This window comes from Aplidium turbinatum, chromosome 15 (assembly GCF_918807975.1).
Source record: "Aplidium turbinatum chromosome 15, kaAplTurb1.1, whole genome shotgun sequence".
Lineage (NCBI taxonomy): Eukaryota > Metazoa > Chordata > Ascidiacea > Aplousobranchia > Polyclinidae > Aplidium > Aplidium turbinatum.
Genome location: NC_137486.1, coordinates 22,041,014 through 22,063,570, shown reverse-complemented (window position 1 = coordinate 22,063,570; position 22,557 = coordinate 22,041,014). Strand labels below are relative to the sequence as shown.

Below are 22,557 nucleotides of genomic sequence, written 5' to 3'. Positions count from 1 at the left end.
GTGATTGTGCAGTTTAAAAACTCCACAGACATCAACTTGGCGGTGTACAAAAACACAGGCAGCAAAACGTTCAACTTAGCAAAACAAGGCTGAATTAACTTTAAACTAAATATACCATCAAATTGAAATAATTTTCTTGTGGCACACAAATATGTATATATATTAGGCCTACCTGGACTCAACAACAATTTAAACTGAGAATTCAACAATAACTGGACAGCAGTGGATAAATATCCATGTCGTCAGACCATTTTAAAATCTCTAGCTCAATTGCAATAAAAAGCCAGACCAAAAGTAGCTGAATCTTTTCATTATAAAGATAGTTAAAAAAATCAAGAGTCAAGATTCGTAAATTTGCATTGAAAAAATCTAAAATGACAACCTATATTTACTTATCAAACTAGTAACATTACTTAATCCATGCTACTTAAAACCTTACAACCTGAAAATAATTCGACAGTTTATCATACTATGCACATCAAATTTGCACCTTTGAACAAAACTAAGTTGCTATTAGTATGATTATTGATTTCATATTACAGTGAAGTTATAGCCAATGTTTTTTCATTAACATCATTACCAAGATATTCTAAGTTCATGATGAAGCAACTAGTGAAATCGCAGGCACTGAACTAAAATAACTCATATACCGTAGGCCAAGGGTCACCAACCTTTTTTGCATGCGGGCCACTTTGGCACTAAGGAGAGCTGTGGCGGGCCGCACTAATAAAATTTTAGGTAGGTTGACTTTTATGCTAGAAATGAACGCATTTCGTACCCAGTATCCAGCGTTATATGTTGTTACTATTTATCTTAGAATACCGCAGCAACAAAATTAGTCGAACAACGCTACTGCCAGGCCAAGCTCCTTTAACAACACTTTTGACTTCTTTAACAATGTCTAATAAACGAGGTCACTTGTTTTGCGCACTTGTAGCGAGGCGAACGGTTTCATTAGAATATTCATCGCCAAGCAAGAGTGATGTTAAGCAAAAGTGATGTTGTCACTTCGCTTCGCAAAAGATATTTTGCAATTAACAGTTTAAGTAACCAAAGAAATGTTTGACACATCGCAATACAGGCAACAACAGTGACCTGCTATGCTGCTAACATATCAGCGAAAAATAGGCTCCAATAACAGGGAGAAAGAAACTAGGCACCATGAAACAAACGCTTGTAGAAACCACCGAAAAAAACGTTTCTATCGTAACTCATGAACGGTGTTCCCTCCAAAAAAGCAATGAGTTGGTTTTTCATCTTTTTGTGAGAGTCTATAAAACCGTATTTTTTGATTATTAGACAACTGTCACTTGCGGTGCTTATCAGCATGGCAAGAATTGTTGATTAACAACATTGATTAACAACAAATGTCTTTAAATTTATATTTTGCCAATTTATTATAAATTGAGTTGGCACACCGGCCTATTTTGCTAACAAAAACTTGCTTAAAGGGAACACTGCTCGTGAAACACAATAACAGTGGAACGCACACTAGTGTTTACATGACATGTACAAACTTAAAATAAGCAACCCTATGCTCACAGACAATTTCGAAATTCGAAAAAAGACGTTTTAATCAACCACTGGGACAGTGTGGTTGGACATCGCATTGGAATAACGTTAAGCGACCCCCACCTAGAACTATAATCTGAATGGTCGGTCGGTGGAATCGTATGCAAAGCAAAAATATGCTTCCCGGAAAGTATTTTTTACCTTCATGCTCATTGACTCCTCAAGAAAAGTATTTTTGGTTATACTTGTACGCTGATACCTTCCGCGGGCCGCAGCGATACAGCGTGGCGGGCCGCCATTTGGTGACCCCTGCCGTAGGCAATAACTTCAAATTCAATTCTTGCCAGAAAATACAGACAACATCATCAATACTGTCTACATTGCATGATATATTAACTGCATGAATCGGATGCAAAAGCAACATAACACTTGCCTATATATTTGATCATTGATTGCTATAATACAGTGTCATATATGGTAAATAGCTGAGCATATCAACCCTAGGACCGGCAAAGACAAACAGTTGTTAAGACAAAAATTTATTTTTATAGAAAACAGCTCAACTGTAGCCCACAAAAACATGAAATCAAACACTGGAAAATTTACAGATACTAAAACGAAGCTTACCATTCTCCACAAATTGCAACATATTAAATACAATACTTTCCAAGATTGAAGATGGCACAGTTTACATTTATGGGAAAATTTTAATGTATATTTCATGTAAAATATTACACTATAACAAATATACAAAGTTTTTAAACTGGTAAGATGTTGAAAACTCATAGTAGCCTAATATTGATTTGCCAAATAACTGGATATTTTTGCCCAAATATTTTTACAAATAAATACATCCGTAGAATATAAATCAAATATAGTTATTACTATCTGAGTCCGTAACAGCCAGTTTCACCTAAACGGATCATCCGAAGGTTCTTATTTAAAGAAGCAAAAAGCCTCATAAGATTACCAGTACCCAGCAGTGTTTCAAAATTCCACCAATGAGGAAATGTAGTGTATACTGTATATCCTAATGAAATATTAGTAATAGCTTACCTTTGCTTGCTTATTGCATTATTTTACATTTACATTCTGCAGATATATACTGAATCGAAGCTTAACATTCTGCCCATTGATTTTCCCAATAACTGGACATTTTTGCCCAAATACACTTTAAATGTTTTATACACAGGATGAATGTCACATGAAAATTTCTTTTTTATAAGTTTAGCTAGGTTTTTCGCAAAAATTGTTGAATCTTTTCCTTAATTTAAAGTGCAACAATATTTTCAATTGAAGTCGCCTACCCCCTTTGCTCTTTCTTCAAATGTTGTGTATAAATTTAGTTGTTTGCGTGACGCAAACCAGACATACATTGGTATGTCAACCAGACATTTGTTGACAAGGGCCGGGGAGCACTTAAACCCAAACCTAACAACTAAAAGTGCAATTAAAGAGCACATCGCCTCTTGTGAAACGTGCACTGACAATGTCTCGATCGACCAATTTAAAATCATCTCTCGAGGCAGATCTGATTTTCAGACTAAGATCATGGAAGCCTTAAGAATCAAACGTAACAATCCATCTCTCAACCGGCAGTTATTCGCCTGTGGCTCATCGTTCCTTTTGTGTGTGTTCTAATTGTTTTGTCCAATGCCTGTAGTCTACACCTCACGTGATCTGTTTCCCACCGCATAATTTACTCGCAATCATTCTCGTATCATTTGTTCAGTTTGTGCTTTCAGTCCAGAGTGTCGTTACAGTTACAGTGCATAGTCAAATTTATCTTACGATTTTTCATTTTATGTATTGCAGATTTAATTCCTGATGAGGACACACGTACGTGTCGAAAACGTTTGAGTTTATTTTATTTAATTATGTTATATTTTGTGTGAAATAAAGTATGCTAAACCCGCTAAAGTTACTATGTTTTATTTCTCTATGGTTCAACAAAGCAAACTCTCTACCAAAGCTTTAGTGATATTTGTTGTCCACATCATTCTTGGTCTACTTTTGTTTCTTTTACCGTTTATCTTCCCTTCTATTAATGATCTTTGTTACGGTATGAGGTTCGCCTTATTGTGTGTCCGAAATACTTCAATTTGTGTGATAAGCCGAACTGTAAACAGTTTCAAAATATTTTGTCACTTTACATCTTTAACCCCGTAGCGTCCTGTGATGAATATATAGAATTTGCAGCAAAGATTTTTGTGAACTACATGACTTCCTGGAAGTAAAATTAACATTTGTGAAAACAAAACTTTTTGCTGACCTTTTACAACCCAATGTTTCAAATTTGCAACAAGTTCTAGGCCTACTGCTAAATATTCTAAGTTCAAAGTTGGTCTACTATCCAACGACAATAAGCATTATTTTTAATGAATAACCGCTTTTAAATTCAACTCTGTTTATTATTAAATCAATTCTTCATATAAGCAGCTAAGCTATTCACAGTGTTCAACATCTCGATATTTGGATAAAAGCATAACAATAAACACGATTTACAGAGTTTTTCAAACAGTCAAACACGCATGAAAAACTCCGTAAATTGAAGACCCATGAAAAGTGATGCACAGCGAAGATAGTGCATCAGCATCCATTGCACATCATTCGTACGCGGGCAGTTCAATTTTTGCTGTGCAGCTTTGGACATTTTGACTGAAACTGCAAAAAAGGAAAACTTTTAACTTTTTTAGGGTAGTTATAACATGTCTGCCTATTTGAATAAGCTGAAGATGCTATTACTACAGCGAAATCGATTCTAAACTTAATAAATTACACTAAGAGGTTAGATTGTTGTGCAAATGCTAGCAGCGGAAAAATAGTAACTTAGCTGACAGCTCTATTTGGATTGGCACCTGCTGAAGTTGATGAATGAATGGTCGCTCCCAGTCAACTTGTTAAAATTCTATCAACGCAGCAATGAAGTTCCTATATTGTGCGTACTCGTATCACAGGCATACGAAAATAACACCACAATAAGATACAAAATTTCTGCATCACTCAAACTCATATTTCATCTTACGATTCTTCCAACGTGCCTCCACAGTAAAAATGATTAATTTATCAACTCAAAAGTTTAGCAATAAAACTACAAAACACATTCTCCAAGATCAAACCAATCCGGGTGATATGAAGGTGGTATACCTCAAGAAGGGTCTTTGGTCATGGGATTGGGCTGGTAAGCAGGAGGGGTGTCTTGGGGCGGGAGGAAAGGTTGCCCTATAACTTGATACTGAATAGGGGTTTGAGAGTTCGCCGGCATCAGAACCATGGGTTGCATTGTAGCTTGGGGGTTACCCCCGTACCCCTGGGGTACGTAGTACATCTGCCCGCCTGAATAAGAACAAGCTGTTCAAATGCGAACAACAATTTAATCTACAAAACATATCACAAACTCAAAGAATCTTGAATGTTATGGACTTGGGGTGCTTATTTTTGTCAGTGCATGCGGCCCCTTTCCTGTATTTCTTAGGTAAAGTTACGAACTAAAGCGCATTTGTTTCTGTTTTGGTGCAGATCCAAATCATTTCGGAGACGGATCAAATTTTAATTCACCCCGTAGCAAACCTATAACAATTAAAGCAAACCACAATCGAGTAAAGTGAAAGGTATCTAATTATTTTGAAACAATGAACAGTTCAGTGATTGTTACGCAATAATGCCCAACACATGACGTCACCTGAGGTTATGAAAGCTTGCGGCACAACCTGCATTCCTCCCGATGTGGACACAACTCCCATCGCGTTCGTGTGGAGATACTGGAATAGAAAAGCTTGTGTGGACTGCAGTGGCAGATCACATCAAACAAATGTTCATTGTTATTTTAAACTTCACATAATTTCGCCACCTTTCCTGTTTACTAGATGATTGGAACTTGGAATATCAATTATCATGGTCGGTACTTCTTTTTGTTCATGGAACAATAATGATAATAATGCGCCCACCAGGTTTGAAATCCTCGCTGGAAGGAAACAATACGTTCTTTCCACAAATGTGTTTGAAGGTAAAATATTGTGGAATTAGTTGACAACCGCCGTTAGAGGGAAGCATCCCAGACGGCAAATCACTCGTTTTTTATATTGATTCAACGTCTGCAAACGTGAAATCAATGTAAAAAACGACCCTATTAGTTGTCTAGGAATCTGTAACTTACATCTGGACGTGGAAGGCAGCACAGAGCAAGGCAGGACAGAACAGAAGTTGTGATAACAAGACCCGCCATTACGGCACCAAGAAAAGCCAAGATTATGTTGAGAGTCACAAGAGGAACTGGAACAGTTCTGATCTGAAAGCAACAAATTGAAGCTAAAGGTTAAACACAAGACCAAAGACAATTCCCATTTTTGGGTCTCAAACAATCAATCAATCATTTTATTTTTCGTCATTAACGCGTCCGGAACGAAAAAGATACTAACTACAAAAATCGATATAGACCTACCAGCACGGTAATAAACGGGAAAAGGTGGCAAAACCTTGAAAGGTTTAAAACGTGCCTGAATGAAAAATCATGTAGTAGGCTATATATCAGTAGCACGGCCACAAAACCCAAAAAACAAATAGCAAAAACTAAAACAAAAACAGAAACATCAACGGTCGTCCATCGTTTCCAATAAAAAATCTCTTGGTGAAGATTTTGATCAAGTAGAAAAGGCCGAGAAAGTTTCCGCCAAAATATTCCTCCAAGCCAAGACACAGATGCGCGTTCTTATCGAGATTCGAACCAGTGAGCCTTCGAACGTAGGTTAGCTGCTGCCAGCATTCGTTAAGGCAGTTGGCCTAATTGGCTGTGACATCATCCCTAACGCGATTAATCAGACTATTAAGCAACTGTTTGAAGCCAGGACACATTCGCAGTCACGATATCAAGCGTCATCGACAAAACCAGCCGCGTGCAACATGGAACCATTGACTTGTTCGGTCAGAAACGTCACAACCGACACACGTCACAAACAAGTCGCGGTACAGATTCATCATTAGTTTGCTGATGAGTTCTACCAGTCAGCCTTCTTCACATTGGTTGGCAAACATTGAATCAATGTAAAAACACCGATCGCTTGCAGGGGATGAGTTGAAGACAAACGTTTGCGTCTTATCGCACACGTCTATTCTAAGTGATGCAAACTGCGCAAAAAATTGCATTACGTTAGGTATGTCGTTTCTTACTATTCGTTGAACAAGGCGCCCCTTGTTATCGGTTTCGTTGAGCGTTATGATGAACTTGTTTCTGTCTGTTATAGCTGAGATGGTGCCAAAGCTGATCTGCACTGCAGCAAAGACGATGGCAAACATCCCCAATGTCAGCATCGCGATGACCTGAAAGGGTGTTACGTCATAGAAGAAGTTAGTTTCCCAATGAAGACGAAATTACTTTGTAAAGTGATGAACAGTTTCTTTCATCGTTGAAATAACCACATTGTCAGACAGCAAAATCTGTCATTTTTACATTGATTCAACGTCTGCAAATTTTGCTGTCTGAGTTGCTATCACACCCAATGATGGGAAAAGAATGGATCAGGAAAGGATAATGGATAAGCGGATAATAATGTACCCGCGATCTATAAGTCTGGATTGACACTGCTTGATTGACACATGTTTATGCGCAATATGCTACAAGCGGAGATGGCGATTGAATATATTACGTCATTAGTTACACAAATTATGAGAAAATAGACAAAACACTTTGGAGTTCTTCAATAAAACTTCCGCCATTCAACTCACCCAACATCTCGATTGTTTCCTCGCAGCACAATTTCCAACCACGCCAATCGCGATAAACTGAAAAGAATTGAATGATGTAATAATCGTCGACTATTCAATAAAAAAGGTTAGCGTAGTAGGCTTAGAGCGCCCCCAACAATTATGAATCTTTGCTCCAATAAGATGTAGGTCGATGACAAAGGGAGTCAAGCAAATACCCCGGTTCAACTTTCGCCATGCCGCACGAAAGCGCTTTGTGATGCAGTAGCCAGATTTCTAGTTCTTCATAGTGGGGTGCGCAAGGAGCAGTCGGATGCAGAATGTTACTTTCAATATTTCTTGTATCAACTGATTATAAATCGATTGTCCATCTCACCATTAGTCCACACCAGGTCCCAACACCGGCCACAGAGCTGGGAGGGTCAAAACAATCGGTCGGACAATCGACTCTTGTTGCTAGGAACACGACCACAGCGCCAAGAATAGCGGAAATAACGCCCACAGTGATTTGGGCAATCTGAATAAAGTGTTATACAGTATGTTGAAGCTTGAATTACCAGTTTCAAATTGTCAAAAAGCATGATTAAAATATTTGTTTTTGGCTAAACAAAATCAACACATTAAAGTGCTGAGTTGTGGTTGGTTGGTTTTGAATCTTTACCCTCGGACTGACAAACGTTATTTTTGGTAGTTTCGCATACTTGTAGAGGCTCTTGACACAGGGCCGGTTACCGAGATTGGCAGAGTGAAGTTTCCAATTGTTGAAGTCTTGTTGCCGTGGAATTATTCCATATACAGTAGGTGCCGCTGAATGGAGAGCAGTCCTTAGAATGCGTTGCTCAAGCGCACACCCCGAGAGTCGAACAAGCGCCGCGTGTTCTTGAAGCTTGTTTGTTCACGAAGTCACGCGCTAACCAACTGAGCTATCGAGGCGGACTTTTCACCTTTTACAGCACAGCCTGAGCTTTGCTTTCAATAGCCTAAAAGTTTTAAGTATCCGTTCTTTGGAATTCTGTTCAAACTTCAGATAGGCTGCTTTCGGTTCGGATCTGGAAACATGACTGCAAACTAAAGATTAAGTACTCTTGAACGCAAACCAAAAAATCGAAAATTTTGAACAAAATATGCTTCAATTTTGCTATCTGCAACTGCCGTAAAAGTTTTGCTCAACACAAAGTGACTGAGCCATCGAGCTAAACAATCAAAGCAGTTATTTGGTAAACACTGGGTCGAACATTTGTGACAAGTTTCTGGAAGTGGATTCCTGTGCAGTGGACAAAGTTGACAAAACCATCCCACAAAAATGATGTTTTAACCAACAATCAACAAATTGCCAGAAATAAAGCTTTGGTTCCACCTGAACTAAAGTATCGAACAAAAGGACTTACCGAAATTTTGTGGACGAGTTTGTGTTTAAATCTATTCCCTTGACTTCCAGTTGGTCGAGAGGTTTCCATAACCACCTGACTACTATTTTGGGCATCTTTTAAGGCAGATTTTGCTTCAGTTTCCATAGTTTTTATTATCTGACTGAACTTATTTAAGATTCGGCAGCAACATACAAGCCTAAACAAGGGAAAAAATAATGAAGTTAGTTTGTAGAAAGACAAACATAATGTTTGAAGAGGATCAGATCACCTCTTCACCTAAAGTAAAATGCAGTGGCGTAGCTAGGGAATGTGCCGCCCGGGGCGGATTCAGATTTTGCCGCCCCTTCAAGAAAAAGCATGTGAAAATGAAATGCGTTTTTTATCAGATTATAATCAAAATCAAATTCTGAAAGTGCCGCCCCAAGACGTGCCGCTCGGGGCGGTCCCCCCCCCCCCCCCCGCTAGCTACGTCACTGGTAAAATGATCTGCGTTCTTCTGGTGACGAAACTCGAAACTAGGTTACCACCTGTTCGCAATGATAGGCTACCCAGTTTTTATTTCCGACGTTTCATCAGTCAGTATGACTGACTTTATCAAGAGAGCTGAAATAGGTAAACACTGGGCTACCTGTTCAGCAGCAAATGGCACAACACAAAAACATACTGACGAAGTGAATAAAGTAGTAAAAACCAGAAAATACGTTTGTAACTGAAAAAAAAACACCAAAACAAACCAAATCAAGCTTTGATAAGCGTGTTCGTACGGCAGCCTCTTCTCAGTTTCAAGTTTCCAGCTGAATTTCTATGACGTCACCGAATAGGGAGAGAAACATTGAAGCAGCACGAAACAGCGTTTCTCAAACGCAACAATCAGAAGGCAAAAGCAACTAAAAAGTGTCCGCAAGCGATCGCTCGTGTCGTCACAACAAAACAAAGAAACCTTGCACTTGAGCTCTCAGACTGTTCTCCATTGAAACTTGAGCACCTAGCCTAACTAACCGAAAAGCAAACCTTTCTCTATTTTTTTGCCAAAAACATCACATGAATTGTTTGGCAAGTCTGGTAACTTCAGGAGCAGTAGCCTACCACTACAGCTGTAAACAACGTGACAGAGTTTAGAATTGCATATGTTGTGGACAGAACAAATTAATGATGCATCGTTGTTTTAGATAGATTGATTACCGTACTTAATTTCGAAGACAAATCATTAATACATCTGCTTCGCGCTGCTTATCTTAGCTCAGTGGTTACGCGCCCGATTCAAGATCAAGCGGCGCAAGTTCGGCTCTCGGGGTGTGCACTTGAACAACGTATTTTCAGGGCTGCTTTTCATTCAGCGACACCTAGTGGATGGAATAGCTCACAGAGAGCAACACTTCAAACAATTATGGAAATTTCACTCTGTTAATCTCGGTGACCGATCCTGCGTCAAGAGCCTCTTCTACAAGTATGCGAAACTACCAGGAATAACCTATCAAGGCTTTGTCGGTTCAAGGATAAAGATTCAAAACCAACCAACTGCAAATGAACCGCTTCCACTCAGCAATTTTATCAGTGGTTTCCTACACTCCACTGGCGGCCACCGCATGGCCTTAAAAAGAAACCTGATTCAGCACCAACTATTTCTCGAACTTCTAATCAGGTGGTTTGAAACACTTCTTTTTATCAAAACTGAGTTTTCCACAAGAAATTCATTTTAAAGAAAAATCAAGACAAGGAATGAAATGTTGGAGTAGCTTAACTGTTGGAGTAGCTATGGGGCGAGGGACATCCCCACAAACATGGTTCCCAAAATTGATTGTTCTACAAATTTAGTAAAAAATAACCGACAGGGTTAGATCTTATGCCTCGTGAGATGAACCCCAATCGAGTCCGCTTGGTAAAAAACAACCAGCTTTACAAGCAACGACTATACTATCTATTGATAGCTACTAACAATTGCCTTTACGCTTTATTGTTTCCGCGCTAGCTAATCGGTAGGCTACATGTAGTAGCCTGGCCTGAAGCTCAAAACTTAACTGCAATCATATTTTCTGTGATGTCTGAACTAACTTATTGTTTTGCAGGTCGAAACTGCAGTGTTGTCATGTACGCTTGCAAATTTCTCATGGAGCCCGTGTAAGTGATTAATCAATCTGAGTAGACCCATTGTTGGACTGTTGGTGTAGGAATTAGATGCCACCTGTTGAGACTGAAAGCTTGCATGATCTCATCATCATCATCGGCCATGACTGAATAAGGCGTCGGCAATACACCTTCAATTAGCCGAACTACGTAGCCTATATTGTAGCCTACTTGTTCAAAGAACCTTATAACTCTCTGAATGTTACTTTGTTATGTAAATTTGTTTGACAAGAGTAGCCTACTACAACAATGAAGCTGTTTGGTTGGAAATTCATTTGAAAAAACTCCAAAAAGTTGTCAATTCAATTTTAAACTGTTAGGTTTGGTGGCCATGCTTAATTTACTTTCATCTACGCAGGGTCGGATCTACCTGGTGGGCCTGGTTGGTACAGGCCCACCCAAATTGACAGTGGGCCCATCCAAAGTCAGATTCATGAAAAAAACAACATATTAATGTTTAACACTAGAACAACCAAGTGGCACTGAATTGTCTGTGGCATCACTATTTCACAGCATTTGTAAGAGATATTCGGTAACACTAAGTTTTGTATGCTGGCCCGCCGTGGCATGATTAGCGAAGGCCCACCAAGATATTTACTAGGTCTAGGCCCACCCATAAATTACGTTTTGAATCCGCCACTGCATCTATGTAACTTTTAAATCTGCACCGCATGCACGTTTTAAATTCTGTGGCTTTGCCTACTTTTCCATTTGTGCCAGTGAGTTCAGTATTTGTATCCTATCATTGCTGTTATTGTTTTCCGACAAAAAGTAAACAAATTGAATTTTGAATACTATATTCCAGACTAGTGCTGGTGGGTGTGCAACTGTGCATATGCTTTACCGCAATTCATATTTTCCTGCAAGGAACCTATCCTACAGTAGGCCTACGGTAATCGATATAGGCCTATATTAGCCTAACTTGCCTGTTTAAAGTGTTTAACCTATGTACGCTGTGCAGTGTGCAATGTGCATGTGTAGGAGTGTAGCCTATGTAATCTGCTTCAGAAAATGTATTCTTGGTGATTTGTGTAGTGTAGCTAATAGCAACTGCACTTCCGGGTTACATTGTTGCTTCGTCATAATGTGACTGATACTCGGTTCACAGCAGGTCTCTCTCATCTTTTTGGAAGAGTTGCCAGACTCAGATTTAAAAAAACAAAACAAAAAACAAGCCTACTGTAGGCTACTTTAAAAAACTGACAAATCAGGAAAAAAATGCCAAATGTTATTTTGAAATATAGTCGATCAAAGAAAAGTGTCTTTGTTAAAAGATAATGTCCTTGGATTTTTGATGCAAAAATAACATAGAGCCTGTGTAGAAGAAACAATCTACCTGATATTGTTGCACAAACAGCTCATTCCGCTTTCGGGATTTTGCTCTTTTTTGATATCATAAATCTAATTTGTTTCTGACAGAACACAACGGTCGACTTGCCTTCGCAGAGCAACCCAACATCGGGAGCTCCCACAGTCCCACTCTTGCATGAGGCAACGTCGACCAACGGGTGTGAGGACTAGTCACCCTCCCCCGCAATACAATAACTTATAAAAAGGTAAGTATGAGTAGGCTATTATAGGCTACATTCATACTCACTACAAAACAGCAAGCATTGTGCTTTGCTAAATCAAGTATACCAAAAATTCAGAGCGAAGAACACGAGTTTTGCTTATGACGGTAAGCATGTTAATAGGCTATCGGCCTATCGCACCACTCTACGTTTGGTGGCTCTGCAATTTTAGCCTAGTGTTTATAACACTGTTTTATTGATGTATATTTTAAACTTTTGGGTTTTTCCATCTTTCTCTTTTGTTGGTTTCAATTCAATTTTGTCTTTCATTTCTGGTGCGAAAATGAAAGGAACAACAAAATAAACACACGAATTTGGCACCAAGAAAAGGAAAAGATGGCAAAACCAAAAGGTTTAAAGGATATGCATCGCTAAAGCAGTGTTTGGAATTAATATTTTTTATTAGCACAGCACCAAACCTATTTGTTAAGAGTTAAATGCAGTGGACAAAAACAGTCACTCCCATAAAAAATACAATAAAAGACAACTTATTATGATGCTAAATTTAGAGTGAGCGGTCGTTATAAGTGGAGAGAAAAAAACAGAACAAGTAATAACAACAACAAAAAACATGCTGAAAAAAAAGGAAACAAACTTAGAGGCAGACTTACATCAGTAGGCTAATCACTTTAAGCAAGCTGACTAAAATAAAAATAAATTCAAGAAAAATTTGACTGAGTGAAGCTTGTACGATAGCCTACTTTAAGATCACTGGCATAGTTAACAATACTAATCCGAATTAAGTTCGTTGAAAACGGCCTCTCCATGAAAAGAAACCTATAATAACTTAGATGTTATATTGTAAGAATACATGCTAAATACTGTAATAATAAATAAACGTTACATTTGTGCGTTTATTTTGCCGTTCTCTAGCGTCTAGCCTACTAGTTTGGGCCAGCAGCAAAAAATTAAATTGAATGAGTTCATGTCACAGAGCTCTCAGATCAACTTTCAGAAAAATACCAAACCAAAAATAGCTGCCAAACGTCTAAAAAAACGCCAAATGTCTCGAATTTGGTACCGTAAAAACGCCAACATGGTAACCCTGCTTGCCAGACTAATAGGTTACTAGAGTTGCCAATATCAGCAGTTGACAGGTTGTTCCAGTGTTGCCAAACTAGGTCAAACAAATTTGCCCACAGATCGATTGCGGAAACCTTTATTCTTGGACTGAGAAATCTTCTTTTGAGAGCTAAATGTTGGCAGTTTCGCACATTTGTGGACGCTTTTGTAAATTCATCAATCACAATTTTGTTTTACCAGCGCTTCAAGATTTTCAGTCCATGTCTTTTTCTCAGATCTTTCTTTTCGAGACCTCAAATTTGCCAAATTACATTTTCCCCCGACAAAGACCCTTTTTCAAAATCTCGTTGCAAATGAAAAACGAGAAGACGATTGCAGAGTTTTTAAAACGGCAGTAGGAAAAATACTTTGTTGATGTTGTGACAACATTTTTCAGTAAAGACGTGGGCTGGAGTGACATTTAGATAGTTTGTAGTCAAACGATTCTTTTGCAAATGATTTAACCTATTTTACCTTGTGCCTACGCTGATACTCACTGATATGGCTCGATCTTAATTTTAAGAAGCTACTTCGGATGTGATTTAATCTTTTCATCGATGAACCTATTATGTTCATTTGCGCTAGTTTTTCTGACACCAATTAAAAACTCTCACTTCATCCAGTCCACTGTTCTCGTTTTCAAATGAACTGAACAGCCGTTAGTTTGTGGGCTACTGGCTACAACTTGAAATCTGATATCATGCTGATAGTTTTCATCACGTTTTTTACTCTGTTTTATGCATAAACCACGAGCGACCACTAACGGAAATAGCCTCACTATATCTTCTCATTCATAAGACTCAACCCAACGATATAAACAAACACAAGATGATGTACGGTAGCTAATTATAATGTACAGTATTACAAAACTAAGAAATACAGCAACAGAAAAATATGAAAGAAAAGAATTAGAAAGCAGCACCAGTCATGCAAACTGCTTCGGTAACAAGTTCACGATTGAATTACAGATCTTCCTGTTGTAGACACATTTAACTGTTGGAGTAGCTATGGGGCGAGGGACATCCCCACAAACATGGTTCCCAAAATTGATTGTTCTACAAATTTAGTAAAAAATAACCGACAGGGTTAGATCTTATGCCTCGTGAGATGAACCCCAATCGAGTCCGCTTGGTAAAAAACAACCAGCTTCGTGAAAGCTGAACAACAAAAGATACGAACTTTAAGTCATTCATTGGTGAGTGACAAATCTATCTCTAATCCAACGAGGCATTTCGTATTACCGACATTCAAAATGAGCCTGTTCTAGGTTAGTCATCACTGATGAAACAGCCAAAGTGCAGATAAAGGTCTAAGTGGCTTGGACAATGAAACCAAAGTCCGACTGCTCCAGCATCCTCCCAGAGTAGTCCGGGAACATTGGTAAACTGAGTTAGTTAAAGGATGTCACCAGTGGATGCAAAACAGTGCAGTGAGGCAGGATAGAAGAACCAGAGAAACAAGCGAGCAGAGGATGGGCGACGCATGTATTGGCATTATGATGTGACAAGGATGGTGTCAATCCACAAGCAACGTACAACAATGATGTCATTCTTACGCAATAAACAGCGGGTTGTAGTCATGGAAACTATAATCTTCTACAGGGCATCAAAAACGCACCAAATTTTCATTTTAACGAGTGATTTGATCTTGGAAAGACTGTTGCTATGGCTTGATTCCTACTAATACAGTTGCTATGGCCACATCATGACAACTTCCACTTGGCAACCGAAACTCGTTGCTATAAATTCATCAACAGTTTCATAAACTCAAAGTGCGAAGAACATGGGTCTGCAACACGGGAGCTACAACCAGTACGAGATTCTTACAAAGGTAAGCAACAAGCAATATGATGATGATTGTGTAACTTTTTACATCTCCACTCGGCTCTTCTCCATTGCGCTCCCAAGTTTAAACTTGATGGACTGGAGCTGCAAAACAAGGTAGATTAAATGTGTATTTTAGAATCATGGAATCCACATATTCCACATTATAATGAAGTACGAGCACTTCTCGTCCGCACAAATCGCGGCCAATCTACGCGCTCGCGTAACATCAAAGTGTGGCGAGTTCACAAAAATAGCGCACAGGCCACAGCCATTCCACACTTTAGCGAAGGATCCAGCAAGTAGCTTTGAGGGGGAGGGGGCCATTTCAACAAAACACAATCATGTATACGTCAACACTAATCTAACCTTGCAAATACATCGTGAATAAAGTTACTTTTGTGTTTTTATTTGGGGGGGGGGGGGGGGGACACAACTTGCTTCCTGGAGCCAATCTGGATAACTCCTGGCGAGACTCACTCCACTATTCCCTGGATCCACCACTGCATCGAAATGCGGCAACTATTGCAGTCATTCAACATGAGGACTGAAACAAGTGCTGCCAAACACAATCTCACCAATCATTGCCTCTTGGTTGACCGGGTTGGTTTGGGGAGGGGAGGCAACTTGGTAAGGGGGACAAGGTTGCCCAACGACTTGATATTGAACGGGGGCTTGAGGGTTCATGGGCATTAAAACCATGGGTTGCATTGTAGCTTGGGGGTTACCCCCGTATCCCTGGGGTACGTAGTACATCTGCCCGCCTAAATAAGAACAAGCTGTTTAAATGCGAACAACAATTTCATCTACAAAACATATCACAAACTCATAGAACCTTGAATGTTATGGACTTGGGGCTTATTTTTGTCAATGTATGCGGCCCCTTTCTGGTATTTCTTGGTAAAGTTACGAACTAAAGCGTCTTTTTTTCTGCTTCACCGCTATCATAACCATGGGTTACATTGTAGCTTAGGGGGTTACCCCCCATGTTCCTGTGGGACGTACTACACCTGTCCGCCTATGAATGCTCAACCATTTACAATAGACAGTTAAGTTTGGAAAATGTAGCTAGATGAAAAGGAAACACACAGACAACCCATGACGAACGAGGTAAAAGTGAGACCTGGTTTGCTGGTGGTGCTTCAAACCGCAGCTTTACAAACAGGAAAGAAGGACCCAGCGTGCCACCATCACTGTAACTGCTATTATAGCTACAGTACAGTACGGAGCAGCCGTTCAATTTGTTGAATTGTCAAATGACCGGTTTGTCGGTGCTCAATTGATGACCTCACCTGGCATCGCGTAAGGTTGAGGAGCCACCTGCATTGGCTGAGAGTACACGCCACCAGATGATGACACAGCCTCAAAGATGTTTGCTTGAGTATACTGAAACTGATGTTAAATGAAAGTTCAGTTCAGTTTATTTTTTGTTTTGTTGGCCAAAAAGAAAGACACAAAAAGCAAAAACACAATAAACACAAATAATTCGCACAACAAGGATGGCAGCGAAAGACCAAAAGGTCACCAAAGTCAGAAACGTTTCTAATAAAGAGAGCAGCATGGTCCGGATCGATTACTAAGTACTTCAACATAAGGAATGGCGTTGGATGCCGTCAGCTATGATTGACCATCCATGACGGCCACTTCCGGCATGCCCGCAACGAAGCGTGACAATTTACAAAATAAACCTGTTCTTGACACAAAACGTTTAAAATTATATCCAAGCAATATTTCGTATAATACAATAATTGCACAATTTGCCTCTCACGTTGGGTTTGAAGAGGCAGCAGGTAGCCGCGCAGGACGCTACGGATGAAGTGATGAGGAGTCCCACCATCACCAGTCCGAGAAGAGCAAGGATGACATTGAAGGTAAAGAGAGGAACAGGGATGACCCTATCCTGTCAATGGCACGGAAACGTTTGTCAAGAAATGAAACCAATTTATAACAAACGTGGATACCACGACTGAGGCAGCAAATCAATCCTTTTCACATCGATTCCACGTATTCTGGCAACTGGGGATTGACATTGAGCGGAAATGATCTCATACCATGGAGATTCGGTCATCAACGTGACGATTATTGCGTCATTGACGCAACGCTCAGTTCCGCTCTATGGTTTCAACGAAAAGAAGCCGCCCCCTTTTTAAGGTCGCCATCAACCGCGGCAATTGTCAATAAGGGAAGGTAAATCTAGCTCGAAACATTTCGTTACCAGCCGAGTTTTTTCACGAAAGCTAAGTACTTCGTTATTCGTATCCATTGTCCTTTATACAGTTTATCGTCGTGGGCTTGCACAGTTTGTCATCAAGTAATTAATTGAAATCCTAGACATATCCAGTTCTAACCAGTTAAAACCAGCAAACAGTATTTCCTCACCGCATCCTGGTAGACGTGGTACCCTCCGTAATAATTGGATTCGTTCCGTTGGACCTTGAACGAGTTCCTGTCTCTAGCCGCGGCGATGATGCTGATCACAATCTGAGCCCCAGAGAAGAGAATGCACATCACTCCCGTGGCAAGCATGGTGACGATCTGAGATGGAAGTGTGAACAATGTTAAAGATACAACATACGATGATCAACGTCCCGGGGGATCATGCACGCGCCCAATCCTCAGTGTTTTGCTTAAGGCGAACACAACAGGTGTCGCTGTAGAGTCCTTGAACAGGAGAAGAATGAAGCAGACAAAGTCCGACTGAAAAAGATGCGATGGACACAATAAGATGGAGAATAAGAGTGAAGGCAATCGCTGCAAGGAAAGAATCGGCTACCCCCAGGAATGGGGACAAAACCGAATGATTGATGATGATAATTCCCGTCTAATCCCATTGAATAGGTTGCTCGTGCCTATCTTCATCTAAGCAAGTCCTAATCACATGAGGTGTAAACTACAGGCATTTGACAAATATGATAATTAGTTTACACCTCATGTGATCTGTTTCCACCGTATAATTTACTTGTAATCATTCCTGTGTCACTCGTTCAGTTTGTGCTTTTCAGTCTGGAGTGTCGTTAGTATACAGTTACAGTTATAGTGCAAAGTCAAATTTACCTTACAATTTTCATTTTATTTATATTGCAGATATGTAATTCCTGATGAGGACACACGTACGTGTCGAAAACGTTTGAGTTTATTTTATTTATGTTATATTTGTGTATGTAATACATCATGTTAAACCCGCTGAAGTTACTTTGTTTTATTTCTCTATGGTTCAACCATGGCCACCTAAAGATACGCCTGATTTGTCACATTTTGCAGAAATTTCCCGGTTTTTCTAACTTTGGGCGAACCTTTTACGCTTTCTTTTCTCTTTTCCCCAGATGACACAATAGGTTTTAACATCCTCACATGTTGAAAAACAAAGAAAATGTGATTTCGAAGATTTTAGTCAGACTGTTAATTTTTCAATAACAGTCTGATTTAGCGTTTTTCAACTTACTTTTTTTCATTTGCTTCTGCTTCCCCCCCAAGGCAATAAAAAGTTTTATGTCATTAGGAAACCGCAAAAAGTAAAAACATCTCAAAAAATATCAGTGAAGCACTAGCAGTAGCCGTAATCAAAGTCTGCAAAATGTGACAAATCAGGCCGGATCTCCAGGTGGCCATGGTTCAACAAAGCAAACTCTCTACCAAAGCTTTATCGATTTTACAAACTAACACTAACATTGAGGTGCTGTCGCTGTTCAACTCACCGAGCATGTTGACTTCTTCTTCGCTGCGAAACCGCCAAGAATTCCAACACCAATAAACTGGAACAAATCAATAAATTAGACCTACGGTATTTGAAACTTAGCCATTACTTGGAGCACCAGAGCTCAGGTTGCTGATTTCTTGTGGACACAGTCCGGGCCGCGAAAAAATTTTTCCCACGAGATTTCTGTCTCATTTACATATGTTGGTAAAAGTTTGGATTAAAACCGTGTGAATGCAACAGTTTCTCGTTGGCACGGTTGGTTCAGTGGTTTCATCCTCTGCCTACTGATCGAGAGAACGGCGGTTCGACTCCCGACGTAGTCAAACTTTTTTTTTCTTTAAATTAATTTTTGCGGTGCACAAGAGCTTTTCAAAAAAGTAGGGTTAGGGAAAGCTTATATTTTATTATCATTGCACAATTTCATTGGCAAATAGTTATTTCGCAATCTGAATCAACCAATCTCTCAAAACACTTTCGGAAAATCTTACTTTTAGAGTGACTAGAATCAATGAGACAAAAATCTCGTGGGAAAAAAAATTTCGCGTCCGGGCCACCTCAAACAAGTACCAAGCTTTTGGGCCATCAAATGAAGTCTAGTGCTCAAATTTTGCAATGTCTTCCTACAATAAATAACTTGCATCCAAAGAATCTATCAAGCTTTCCATCTACTACTTGTGGGTCTGTGTATCCCAGGCCGGGAGCCACGATATGAAAGTGTATTTGCAGTTTGGGAGCAAGAAGCTTAGCTAAGTTTGTTCATTTGCTTGGTGGATATAATAGACTTTGCTATTGGACTACACAGTGCTCTGCTTCGGTCGCAAGAAAAATAATAAAACCAATAAGAAAGTGATTTAGTCAATAGCCAGTGACAAAAATAATGATTTTACAAATAACACAAAGTTATATCACAGTTGGTGGAGTGGATAATAATAAAACACTTACATTGCAACTTTGAACAAGAGAAGATACAGTCAACAATCATGCAATATCATTAAGAAATTGCTATGTTCCTTTAAATAAGTAGACAATATCACACTAAATCGGCAAACTGAGGCATATTAAAAAGTAGAGCTTTCGCCACACATTTATAACTTCGTCAGAATAGTCTCCAACAAAAAAATCAAATAATAACACAGGTCAACAATTTGAAACCGACTTTCTGGTGCATGAATAAAAAAAAATTGTTTTAGTTAGGGTAAATTTAGGTCGGCGAGTTTGAAAATGAGGTCCATTTTCGGATTCCCCTCCCTCGAAAACTCCCAAAACCCCTCTTATTTTTGTTGCACCAAACATTGTGTTGACCAGTGTGATAGAATATCACGATATTGAGATTATTATAAAATTGCCATTTCAATTTGCCGATTTAGTGTGACATCGTCTACCTTTTAAGATATTTCATCATACTCCGCATCCGTTTGGATCACCAGGAAAGTCATAGGAAGATTTCATGAAAGTTCAACAACAAACTTTTGTTTTGGAATTCCTTTAAATAGCCTGCAATCTTAAGCTAAAGCCGACAGCGGACGTTGGAAAGAAAGTGAACATCAATAAACAAAATGAAGTGCACCAACCATGAGTCCGCACCACATTCCGGCCCCAATAAAGGAGACAGTGAACCTGTAGCAATACACCTCACAAACGAGCTGAGTGGCCAGAATCTCGACCACGATTCCAAGGATGACGGAAACAATCCCAACGGCAATCTGAGCTCGCTGAAAGAAACATAAAACATTATTAGGACGAGATTAGTCATAAACAAACAATACAGAGCCATGGCAACCTACACACGGAGGCCGCGCCAACGTGAGAGCTTTAATTTGATTAGAGGCCTATGATGCAAAAACTAAAACAAAGTCTTTTCAGAGTGCACACGATTTGATCTAAATATCGGAATAAGTGATGAGAACAATAAACTAAAAAACAACACACACACAGAGCGTTACAATTGTGCTAAACTTTCACAATGTCAAACAGTCCCGCCCGTGACATTGCAGTGAGTGTTGCTACCCTTGATCATGACACTCCATGGTGCTACATGATCATTGGTGATTGTCTTGCCTGGCAATCTGCTTGAAGGCACACTTGTAAACCAGCAGGCTGTGAATTGACTAACAAACGCAGAATTTGTGCCTTTGTAGGTGTGTGAAAAGGATGACATCACAGTACAAGACGCAACATACTCTGCACAGTGATAGAACAACGCAACCATTGTTGTCTAACAATGTCAAATTTTGTGGAAATATTACCAGCCACGCAACTGAGTGGAATCAGATTTGTATAATCTAAACCAGCGCAGAGTTTTCTTCACTTGATTTATTCGAGTTTTAACGAAATACAAGCCTTAAAGCAGCCGGCGGCCATGGCCTCTAACTAGTACTTGAATGACCGCCTGTGCTACCTCCTCCGTCGGCCAAGTTTGGCCGCCGGTTTCTTCTAGCCAATTATTTCATTTCGCAATAGAATGATCGTGGATTAAATGTCGAAAATATGTAGTATCAAAGAGTGACGCAGAATTAGGTCAGCGCATCATAGTCACTACTATTGAATATATCCAGCTGCGATCACTAGCGCTGTAAGTCTTGTTTGCAATTCCCGATGTTTATTTTAACGAAGTGTTAATCCGAAGTGCTAATTTACATCGGCTAGCAATATTGTCGTTTTTATATCGATTCAATGTTGTCGGATATTGAATCGTTGTTAAAAAGAAGAACTAGGTTAGTTGACATCCGTGGGTAAAACACGTGTCTTCATAGTTGAGAACGCTGTGGGTTAGTGACTTCACACCCTCAATGGTGACATCATAACGGAATAAATGGTCAGGTTTTATGAAAGGCGGTATGCAGTTGAAACAATTTACTGAGCTGCGAGCAGTTAAAACAATTTAGGGTCGTTAGATGGTCCGGCAATACCGGATTACAATCCCGATAAAGCATTTAATGCGTGGTACAACGATTCTATTGCAGGACGTCGCCCAAACTTCAACAACGCTAAGTGATCATTTTAACATTGTTGCAAGTTTAATGCTATTTACTTGTGCTATCGTTATTGTGTTTTGGCCTCCAAGCGCGCAAATTTGGCCGCCGAGAAGGAGCTCTCGGTAGGCCACGATGGCTGCCGGAAAAAAACACGAGTTTTAAGGCCTGGAAATACCAACGAAAGCATAGCCGGCTACCAACGGAATGGCCCGTTTCGGTGAGTTCCCTATTCGTTGAGAGCCTTTTTCGGTGAGAGCCCTATTCGGTGATTTAATTTTTTTAAATTATTGGGTACCGTAGCCTAATTATCATTGCCGTTATAGGGTAAGGGGTTAAGGTTAAGGGTTACGAATTAGGGTCTTATTTCAACGTTTAGCGACGTTAAAACGATGTAAAAGCGGCAATGATACTTAGGCTACGGTACCCAATAATTTACAAAAAAAATTCAAAAAAATCACCGAATAGGGCTCTCACCGAAAAGGCTCTCACCGTATAGTAGCAGACCCAGCTACCAAACATGCTTAGGCGTAAATTACAACTGATCTCAACCGCAACTCACGGAAACTCTTTTGACAAGCTTGTGATGGAATCCATCTCTTTTCTTTTCAGACATTGGAGTTGTTCTACTAGCATCAGCCGCATTCCCATCGACTTCGTTGAGTATTGGCTTTCCATCCATGTTCAAGTCACTCGTATTAAGTGCAACAATTAATCTAACTTATC

General features: G+C 39.6%; 2 protein-coding genes across 3 annotated transcripts; both read right to left on the bottom strand.

Moving 5' to 3' along the window:
- Positions 1-3,973: 3,973 nt before the first annotated feature.
- On the bottom strand, positions 3,974-8,836 carry LOC145784855 (uncharacterized). 2 transcript variants are annotated; one of them, XM_082596695.1, is made up of 8 exons: positions 8,601-8,836; positions 7,589-7,729; positions 7,234-7,290; positions 6,679-6,828; positions 5,669-5,800; positions 5,195-5,273; positions 4,660-4,848; positions 3,974-4,176 (listed from the first exon to the last, which is right to left on the bottom strand). In XM_082596695.1, exons 1-7 carry the CDS (start codon positions 8,724-8,726, stop codon positions 4,661-4,663), a joined length of 873 nt encoding a protein of 290 aa, XP_082452821.1. In that variant the 5' UTR covers positions 8,727-8,836; the 3' UTR covers positions 3,974-4,176; position 4,660. The 2 variants fall into 2 exon arrangements, with proteins under 2 accessions (XP_082452821.1, XP_082452822.1); XM_082596696.1 differs by lacking the exon at positions 3,974-4,176 and having other exon boundaries at positions 4,412-4,848.
- Positions 8,837-14,173: 5,337 nt separating this feature from the next.
- LOC145784895 (uncharacterized) lies at positions 14,174-22,556 on the bottom strand. Its single transcript, XM_082596732.1, has 8 exons — positions 22,394-22,556; positions 20,431-20,571; positions 18,858-18,914; positions 17,542-17,697; positions 16,931-17,062; positions 16,455-16,554; positions 15,741-15,926; positions 14,174-15,267 (listed from the first exon to the last, which is right to left on the bottom strand). The coding sequence occupies exons 1-8, from the start codon at positions 22,511-22,513 to the stop codon at positions 15,248-15,250; spliced, it is 912 nt and encodes a 303-aa protein (XP_082452858.1). The 5' UTR covers positions 22,514-22,556; the 3' UTR covers positions 14,174-15,247.
- Between the last annotated feature and the right edge of the window lies 1 nt (position 22,557).